The sequence below is a fragment of the Alligator mississippiensis genome, chromosome 3 (genome assembly GCF_030867095.1).
Source record: "Alligator mississippiensis isolate rAllMis1 chromosome 3, rAllMis1, whole genome shotgun sequence".
In the NCBI taxonomy this organism is placed as follows: Eukaryota; Metazoa; Chordata; order Crocodylia; family Alligatoridae; genus Alligator; species Alligator mississippiensis.
Window position 1 is genome coordinate 212,993,661 of NC_081826.1, and position 10,672 is coordinate 213,004,332.

The 10,672-nt window shown below is 44.9% G+C and overlaps 1 protein-coding gene across 2 annotated transcripts in view; it reads right to left on the minus strand.

Moving 5' to 3' along the window:
- ROR2 (receptor tyrosine kinase like orphan receptor 2) overlaps positions 1-10,465 on the minus strand; it is a 257,593-nt gene extending 247,128 nt beyond the window's left edge. Inside the window, exon 1 of one of the 2 annotated variants that reach the window (XM_014608796.3) lies at positions 10,034-10,454. In XM_014608796.3, coding sequence (XP_014464282.2) covers positions 10,034-10,433 — 400 coding nt within the window. In that variant the 5' untranslated portion in view covers positions 10,434-10,454. Of the gene's footprint in view, positions 1-10,033 lie in introns of both variants that reach the window. The other variant, XM_019478126.2, reaches the window with a different exon arrangement.
- Positions 10,466-10,672: the final 207 nt, after the last annotated feature.

Here is a 10,672-nt window from a genome sequence, read left to right on the forward strand (position 1 = left end):
CCTGCTCTTGCATAAAAGACTCTGCATAACCCGCACCCTTGTATAGCCCGCAGCCATCAATTTTTTTTGTAAAATTGTGCATAATCCACGGGATATACACGCAAAAATAAAGTAATCATCAGAATGATTAGAAAGATGGGAAGATGTCTACATGAAAAAAAATGCACAGAAAGGAGACAGATAAAAGAGTCATGAAAGTGATATACTATATTTCTTGCATACCACTTCCTCCTCCCCCCAAATAAGTCTTGCACTGTGTTTTGGAGAAGGCAAAATGAAGAAAGAAAGCAAATTCCAGAGCTATGGCTACACAGAGCAAGAACATAGCCTAATTTTGAACTCACCCAACCTCCCCTTCTTGTTTAACCAAAAGCAGAGCTAAAAAATCTGAAAAACAGTAAAATAAGAAAGTGCATTCTAGCTAGCAAGCAAATAATTGCCAGAAGACAGGTTAGCTTGATTCACAGAACATCAAGACTATTAAAAAGGAGAGACTATCATTAATATCTTTGGAGGGAAGTCATTAATTCAAATTACTTTCTCCATTGCCTGAATAGAAATACCACAGTCACTGCTAGGAAGCTGATTTTTGGGATGAGTTATTCTGAGCAGAAAAGAAAAAAAAAAATCAGCTTCCCCAATTAAAACAAGTGTCCTCCTTTTCGAGTGGGTGATTTTTGGGGAAAAGTTGCACTGATATGCCAGAAAATATGGCATTTTTGGTAATATAATCAATAACATAAAGCAAGTAACAGTTACATCTGTCCAGCTTCTCCTAATACAAAAACAATGGGATGGTCAATTAAACTATTAGACTACAAATTTAAAGATAAGAGAAAATGTTTTTATACATTGTATAATTAGCATGTGGAACCCACTTCTACAACCTACCAAATCTAAAATCTTACTAGTATTCAAAAAGAATTAAATATTTTTATGTATAACAATGATTTCCAGCTAGGTTAGACCAGAAATTCTTTACCAAGGTGCCATGGTATCCTGGGGTGCCATGAAATCCTTTTAAGGGTACCACACAATCATTAGGTATGTAAACACTTACATGTGATTCACAAGATAAACTGAGAGATTTCATAGGAATAGAGAACAGGAATCCAGTGTCAAGATTATTCTGACCTGTTTCAATCTGAGTTCTTTGCAACAGAAGAATTCTGTTATTATTTTTCTGTAGTCAAAAATAAATGAAAGCTTTTCCAAGGGGTGTCTTGAGTATTACAAAGTTGCGAACCGCCATGTTAGACAAAAAGAGATACTTTTTTAGAAGAGATCAAAACTCTCACACTTTCTAGTATAAATCAGTACTAAAGTTTACCTCCACAAAAGGACTTGGAAATTACAACACTCGCTGCAATGGCTAACCGTTTAGCACCTACAGCCCTGAATTACGTACATAACCTCCATATACAACACACAGGGAGATTTAAGTCCCCATAACTTGGAACCACAAAATGCCACAATCTCTGAGCAGGTGGCAAGCTGCCTAATCTAGTCAGCAGTAAATGTATAGTATATCAATCAAAAAAAGTTAGGTGCCTCCCTCCATTTGCAATTTCCAACTATAAGCCCTCTCCTGGGGTTTCACGCTCAAAATCATGCTGTTCTCACAAAAACAGACTAGTGATTTAGGCCACTTACCAGGAATTTAAAATCCCCTTTCATGTCTATGGGGACTTGAAGCCACCTCTCCCATATCCCAGTACCAAACAAAAGTGTGCTGTGTAGTAGGTACTCTCTCAGTTCTTCCTGCTGAAGCTGTTCCACTTTGCATTACACATTCACTAGGCTAGAAAAAGACTGGTTAGAACAACCAAAATTTGGGGTGAGCTGGGCACGCTAGTAGGGAGGAAAAGACTGCAGCAAGACCTGGATAGGCTGCAGGGGTGGGCTAACAAAAACAGGATGCGTTTCAATACTGACAAGTGCAGGGTGCTGCACTTGGGCAGTAGTAACCGGCAGCACACTTATAAGATGGGAAACTCCCTTCTTGAGAGCACGGAGGCAGAAAGGGGTCTTGGAGTCATTATTGACACCAAGATGAACGTGGGCCGACAGTGCGAGGTCATGGTCGGCAGGGCTGACTGGACCCTATCATGCATCCACAGGTGCAAGTAGGGCCAAGGAGGTGATCCTCCCCCTCTACGCAACACTGGTCAGGCCACAGCTGGAGTACTGTGTCCAGTTCTGGGCACCCCACTTCAAGAGGGATATGTACAACATTGAGAGAGTCCAGAGGAGGGCCACCCGCATGATCCGGGGACAGCAGGGCAGACCCTACAGTGAGAGGCTACGGGACCTGAACCTGTGCAGCCTTCACAAGAGAAGACTGAGGGGGGACCTTGTGACCGTCTATAAACTCACTAGGAGGGACCAGAAGGGGTTGGGGGAGACCTTGTTTCCCCTAGCGCCCCCCGGGATAACAAGGAATAACGGCCACAAGTTGTTGGAGAGTAGGTTTAGATTAGACATCCATAAGAACTATTTCACAGTAAGGGCGACTAGGATCTGGAACCAACTTCCAAGGGAAGGGGTGTTGGCTCCTACCCTGGGGGTCTTTAAGAAGCAGCTTGATGCCTACCTGGCTGGGGTCATTTGAGCCCAGTTTTCCTCCTGCCCAGGCAGGGGGTCGGACTTGAAGATCTACAAGGTCCCTTCTGACCCTACTTCTATGATTCTCTGAACATTTGTTTGGGAAGGGGAGGATCTGGGGTCCATTTCCTGCTCCATTTAATATGCAAATATTTTATAGAAACTGGATCAATTTCAACAAGAGCTCGATAGTCCCAAACATAGACTATACTGTAACATGGTTAGGGCAATCATGGGGGAGCTGAGAGTTTAAGCCTCTGCAGTAAAGAAGGGATTCACAGCCTTGTCTTCAACACCTCAAGTGAGTATTCTAATCCAGGACTGGATTAGAATAAATAGTGGCCCACAGGCTGTGTACAGTCCATGCATGGTTAGAGCATGGTAGCATTGGCATCAACTCATTCACTGGCAGTGCTGACAGTGGCAAGAAGCCCCATAGTCCAGATTTGCAGGAACTCATTCTGTTAGGTACAAGAAATGTGCCGCCTGTTCTCCTCTGGCTGTGCTCTGTGCGAGGCCTGATCAATCATCTTATTCTGCTGGTGCAATAGGCAGGGGAACATACAGTTTATGAAACCCAACAAAAATTAAGGCATGATATAGGTGACTAGCTGCTGAACACTATCAAGACTCAGGCAATGTTGGGCATTCCTGCCATTAGACATTTAGGCATCTAGAAATTTTTAGAAACATCAGGGTTAAGCAGTAGCTAACCAGAAACACAGTACTGGACATAGGTGCCTTATGTGGCACTAACTCCTGTGGACCTAGACCTAGAGGATCTCTACTACAGCTTCTTACACCTTCCTGTGACGAAAGGACAGGATGCTCAGCTAAATTGAACTGGTCTGCCCATTCAGACATTGTTAACTTGGGCCTTTTGACTTTCTAAAGTTTGCAAAAAATACTGATATTGTTCCCTTATTACCTACACACTTCTAACAATGATTTCAATAACCTGTGTATCAAAACAGAGCTTGTAGTGACAACACATATGTGAAAATGTATTTCCCCATCCTTAGATATGCCATGCTTCCTCAGTCTGACGAAGGCTCTTTACACCTGAAAGCTTGCTATGAAAATGTTTCCAATTATTTGAGTTGGTCTAATAAAAGATACCACTGAAAGCTTGCTATGAAATGTTTCCAATTATTTGAGTTGGTCTAATAAAAGATACCAGATTTACCCAAAGAACCTGGCCTGCCTATGTCCTTAGACCAACACAGCTACAACCTAAACCTCCATTTCTAAACTGACACACTGTAAGAAGCTAATAGTACATATTAGGAATTCAGAGATAGCATCAACTTACTCCATTTGGTGAAACAAATTAACAGTCAGCTAATTGGATCTGGCCAAACTGTTTTGTTTTCCATTTGAAATGAAAATTTTTGCAACTGAATACTGTGGTAACAACTCAAAAGTCAAAAGGCTTGGAGTGAGGTAATGCAGTAAATTGGCCAGGGACCTGTGACTTCACACTGTTCACATGTTTAAACCAAACCAGGAGGAAAGACAATAATTTAAATTAAATTGTTGTTTGTCCCAAATGGTTACTGGCTATACTACAGAAGTCTGAAGTATAAGTAAGAATAAAAAAACAGGATTAACAAACAATGAATCTTCTTTCACTTCTGCAAAATCCTGTCATTCCTTGTCTTTGAAGCTTTAACTACTTTGTAGTCACTGGATTAGAAGACTTGAGCGCTTGCATACTTTCCAGACATGCTGAGCCTAATGACAACTTCCTTTAAAAAGCAACAGCCCCACAGTGAATAAACAAATCTAAGTAGCAAGCTACCCTTTAAACAGGGAGCCTAGTTAAAAGAACACTGCAAACTAAATGACATACTGTAAGCAGCATTTGTCCTGTTAACTAAAACATAACACCATAGTTCTGTAGACAGACTAAACTGATGCATAACAATCAAAAGTGGTTTGGTTTATTAGACACCTTTGTTGTACTGACAACGTACAAAATATTTTTTAAAGCCTTGGGGGAAAAAAAACTATTGCCTACTGCTTGCAAAATTATTTTTAAGATATGATTAAAAACTTCAGAAACTGCTTAATACCTAGCATTTTCAGTAAATGCAGTAAATGTTGGAATTCTGTGAAGATGCATACCATGTGGAAGAGATGCCAGCAAAGCTTTAGGCAGACTCACAGTTATGAAGCAAATCTCAGTGCATATTACCACATCACATTCTTTTTAATTGTACACCCACAACTTGTATGCTACAGCTGCTATTTCTGTAATTAACGTTCAAATACATTTCCATACAAATGACCCCACTGCATGCTATTAACACCATACCCAAGTGCAATGAATTTAAAAAGAGATCAGCTTTCCTGCAAACAACCTGAAGCTCACTAAATAGGATTAATTCGCCTGGCCTGTCAATCTACCTTTTCCTCCCTGCAACTTACATTTCTATGCTATTTACAGCAGAAAAGAGATTATGGAGAAAGCCACTTGTGATGGAATTGCTATTAACAAAATCAAGACACTCCAGGGGAAAAAAAAAGTTTCAGGGAAAACTTTTGACCCAAGGACAAAGTGAATTACTAAACAATTGGTAATTTCATTAGAACAAAAAAAGGTTTGTCTTGTGTAGAGAAAAAAGCTTACCATAAAAAAATCTTTGTAGTTGGTGAAATGTATTACAGACTGTATTAAGATTCCTACATTTTCAAAGTTATATGGGATTTAGCCAAACAAACTACATTGACTTCCATGGGAGTTGTTCAGCTAAATCCCATTTATTAAAGTCAGTAGGGGTTCAGTATTTAAATCCTAAGCTACTTTAAAAATTCCAGGGTCTTACTACATCTTCTAATGTTTTTAAATTCAGAAGTAATCTGCACTACATAAATCACTTTAATAATGCCAAACTCTACAAAATGTGCTCTCTTCTTTTGCCCAACCTATAAGTTCATAAAGACATACAATTTGCAAAACCATAATACTGTGTGATAGACTAGATTTCACTATGAGCAAAGTTTTTATGACTGAAAAAAGCATCTTGCACCAATGTCCCGCATCCTTAGCAAGTCACATGTGAGCTAACTACAAATTGTTTAGAAAATGCTGTTCTTATTGAACAGCAGTATCTAACATTACAATACTTTGACAGTTATACAGAACTTCATTTGTCTAATAGATGTGTTGTATTTATACAAAAATATAAGCTTTCCTAGCATCTGATGAAGCATGCTGTCACCTACCAAAGCTTATGCCTCTTTGAATTAGCCTTTAAGGTACCACCCCATCCTGCCTTCTGCTTGACTTCAGACTAACATGGCTAACTACCTCTCTATTTATGGCCTCATATGTAGAACATATTGGGGGGGGGGGGGCATGGATCTAAATTCATATTCTTTGTTCAAAATTCATGGAGCTGTTTGTGCACATCATCAATTCTGACAAGCTGTCTTTCTAAAGAACAGGTCATGTCTAAAACTTCTTCAAAGTAATTACTGAAAAGATTCAGATAAAAATATTTTAAGTAAGAAACTGCTATATGAAGTATAATAAACTAGATTGCTTAATGTAAAGTACGTTTGATTTAAAGCAAAATAAGAGTATTAAGTAAGAGTAAAATTGTGAAAATAGGAATATCACAAGTACTATTTCAATAGGATTGATATGAGCTCCACCCACAGTACTACACATTTCCAGATGAGAGATACTATTATTCCACTGTATTCTGAGATGGCTGAAACATTTATTGCAAACCTACCCACAGAAAAATAAATTGAGAAAATGTCAAAGAATTTTAACGGATTGTTCCAATTTGCTCTACTTTCAGATAATTCTGTTAGACCCCAACTCCATGCAGCGCCCAACGACTAGGGAGATGACAATCCAATTGCTCATGGATCCTGTTACTCATTAGCCAGAGCAAGCAGGGAGCAAACACCAACACACATTGCTCGCAACAGCTTTATTCAGAATGGAGACAGCTTCAGGTGAGCTCCCTCACAGACACCTTGTCTATGAACATGGGGAGCAGCCCTGAACATTATTTCATTATTTCTTTTCACATTTTATACACATTGGTTCATACTCATTAACTTTCACTCCACCTATGTCCCTGCTTGGGTTCCACCCATTTCTCCTGCCAGCTCAAGCTCCTCCTTGGTTTACTGTTTACTTTATTAGCATGGAATTGCCTATGCCTTTCATTCATTTACATGCCTCTCTGCTAAGAGTGCATGCCTAAATAAACTCAGGTACTCTGGATCACTTGCTGGTTCTTTCTTGTTCTTCGCTGATTACAGCACCATCTCCAAGGTCTTGCTTCTGCTTTATCTCCTGACGATAGCTGGTGGGCTGCATCTTGTTCTTCTTACACAATGGGCTCTAACACGACTTTGTTTAGAAAACTGCTTGCCTAAGCATTTGCAAGGTTAGTCTTAATACATCATTCTGCCTTGTGACCAGCAGCTCTGCTAAAACACAGAAAAAAGGCCTTTATTCAGCTGCACACACATTATTGTCATCCTAACAAATTCCATCCTAAGTTTGAAAGTTCTGTTGTGAGTGAATGCAGGTAAGGAAATAAAAATGGTTAATGGATCAGTGGAATCTCAGATTAGAGGATCAGATTAGTGGAATCTCTAGGTAACAACAAAATAGAGGTTATGCAGACCTACTCATATCCTATATCAGTGAGCTACAGAGCTCTCTTATAGTTGATCTTACACTCAGTGCTAGCTCCTTCTTGTCCACCCCAACCTCTGCAAAACATACCAGTTTTTAAACTCCCAGGAGAGACAACTACATTCAAACAGGACATACAGCAGTGATTCTTACCTAGGGCGCCACAGCACCTGAGGGCGCCTTAAGATTTCTTCAAGGGTGCCACCAATGGTAGCACTGTTAGGTGTGCAAACACAATTCACATGATAAAACCAGAGGTTTCAAATAGAAATCCATAGGTGTGGTCCTACTGAGATCTTTGCAACAAAAAGAGTGCTCTATTATTTTTTCTGCAGTCATAGAGAAGAACGGCTGGAACGGACCTCTGGAGGTCATTTAGTCCAGTGGTTCTCAACCCTTTTTGTACCAGGACCCATTTGTAAACATCATTGACCAGTCCCGATGCAGTGCCCCTCACTCCTGACCTGCTGCCCCCCGCCCCCCAGTGTGTGGAGCAGGGTGTGGGTGTGTGTGGGGCAGGGGGGCACCAAAGCAGCCCCTTGCAGGTTGGAATTTTGCCAGCCTGCAGGGGAAAAGCTACAGTGTCTCACGTTTTTCTTTAAAGGAGAATCCAATTTTAAGGTTTGTTCGTGACCCTTTCGTATACTGTATTCTTGCAACCTACGGATTGAGAAACACTGATCTAGTCCAACCCCTGTCTGAGGCAGGATCATCCCTATCCTATTCAATGCATAATCTAAACTCTACATAAAACTACCATGGAACCTGACACAGAGCAGACCTAACACCCTAAGCTGCCACAGGTAAAGCAGGGGAACCATGGTGGCCAACATCCTCCTTCTATGAAATGTTGTTGATATATGCTCAAGAGATCCCAGGTAGTGTTGAAAAAAAGAGTGAAAATGAAGAGCTGGAATTTTCTGATGGGCGGGGGTCTTATCTACAAGCATTGGGAGGGAAGGAGCCAGTCAGGAATGGCAGACACCCAGGTCTCAAAAGCCACTGATTAAAGTGAGAACAAGCCTTTAAAACCTCTTGCTTCCTCATGATACCCATCATCCTGGATTTCACTTACAGAAACACTAGGCTTTGTATGATGAAGTGCCTGTCCAACACCAGGGAGCCAGGGCTTTGCCTCCAGACTGCTGCAAGGGACCTGAGGCCTGGGCTCAGGATGAAAACCCTGCATGCCTCCTTCTCCCTGGCTCCTCAAAACAGATCCAGCTGTTTGGAGACACAGGAAGCAAATGGTGGGAGCAGGAGAGGAAGGTGGTTGGGAGGGGGTATCTCACAGCAGGACTGGATCAACCATCACCCCTCTCTCCAGGCCTGGGATGGGACGCTGTTGCCTAACACCTGGGAGGGAAGTGGTGAGGGGGGCTTCTGTTCCCAGCGTTGGCAATAGCAGACTCCTGCCCCATCTGCAGCGGGCAACTAGGGTGCTGCAATTTGCCCAGGCTGCCCCAACCCCTTCAAAGGGAGCCATAAAATCTGCGAGAAAATAAACGTGGCGGGGAATGTCCCCAAAGCCCTGAGGTGTAACATGCGTCTTCCCCGTCCCCCCATGACCCTCCCCCTTTCATGCCAAGGCAACAAATGGCAGGAGCCAGGTCCCGGGAGCTGAATGACAGGAAATTCAGGCATCTGTCACCCCCCGGGGAGAGGTAAATGGATTACCCTGGCCAACAAAGGGAAGAAAACCCCTAGCCAACGTGCAGAGGGCCCCTCTCCACCCCAACCACAGAGAGGAGACTGCGCAGAGCCCTTGCCCGGGGCTGTCCCGCCGCCGCAGGGGAAGGGGCAGGGGCAGGTTTGGGGAGCAGGGCCGCGAGCCCGGAGGAGGAAAGCGCCCTGGAGCACATTGGGGGTCCGGGCCCTCCTGTGCCCCAGCCTGGGACCCTGTATGCGCACCCACGCACTTGCAAGCCGCTATCGCATGCACACACATTCTCACGCACACTGAAGCCTCCAGCACGCACCTATTTACACACGCACTTAAGCTTCCATCTCCCTCTCACACGCACACACACACTTTAGACACATGCATACTTAAGCCCCCAGCACACACACACTCAAGCCTCCATATCACACATGCTCACAGACACGGTCACACTTCAGCCTCTCTCACATGCACACAGTTACACACACTTAAACCTCCATATCACATGCACACATGCTCGCACATCAGCCTATCACACACGCACACTTTTTGGGTTGTTTTGTTTTTTACACAGGGACACACCCTTATGTAAACACATACGCATACTTAAGCCTCCATCACACTCGCACTCAAGCCTCCATCTCTGTCATGCACACACTCACACTCAAGCCTCCGGACCTCACTCACACCGAAGCCTCCACCTCTCACGCTCACTCACACCGAAGCCTCCATCTCTTTCACACTTATTTGCACTCTTAAACCTCCATTTCACAAACACATACGCACACATGCTCCCACTTAAGCCTCTATCACGCGCGCGCACTTTAGCCGCACACGTGCAGGCACGCACACTGACGCTCAAGCCTCCATCTCTCTCTCACACTTACTTACACGCACTGAAACCTTCATCTCTCTCACACACACACACTGAAAGCTCCGCCGCCCGGGCCCGCTGGCGCTGCGCAGGGGGGAGCCGCGCCCAGCCCTTTGTTTCCACCGAGCATCGCGGGGGCCGGGGGCTGTGCAGCGGGGCGGAGATGGCGCAATGCCCCCCGACGAGCCTCGCCCGCCGCCGCCGAGGAGCTTGGCGCCCCCGCGCTTACCTGCTGCGCGGAGGCGGAGGAGCCCGGACGCCGCCAGCAGGGCGAGGAGGGCGCCGGCCGTGCCCCGGCCCATGCTGCGGAGCCCCGCGCCGCCCGCCGCACAAAGAGCTCTTTGTGGCCCGGCCGCCGCGGGCGGGGAGCGGGCCCGGGGATGCTGCTGGAGCCGCCTGCCCGCGGATGCGCTGCCCGGAGTGGATCCCGCCTGGCCGGCGGAGGAGAAGGAGGTCCCACCTCTTGGCCGGACTTCCCCGAAGTTGTGGAGAACTTTGCTGCCGTCCCGCCCGGCAATCCCAGCCCGGTGCCCAGTGACCTCAGCCCGCCGCCGACCCCGGCTCTGCCCTGCAACGGACTGTCCCGGGCTGCAGGAGGAGGGAGCCTCTCTCTCCTCCTCCTCCAGCATCCCAACGTCACTAGGGAAAATCTCAGCACAGGAAAGAGGGGAGGGGGGGTGCAGACCAGTAGCTCCAGCCCTGTAAAGAGAGGGGAGGAAAAGCCCTGCTTTTCTGCACCCCCTGCTGGAAACCCAGCACATCACAACGGCATGAGTTTCTCCTGGCTGCTTGAGATGAAAAGCCACGAGAGATTTGTGCTTCTCAACCCCCCTCCCCCCTCCTTTTTTTTTCTCTAGACTGGAGGCAA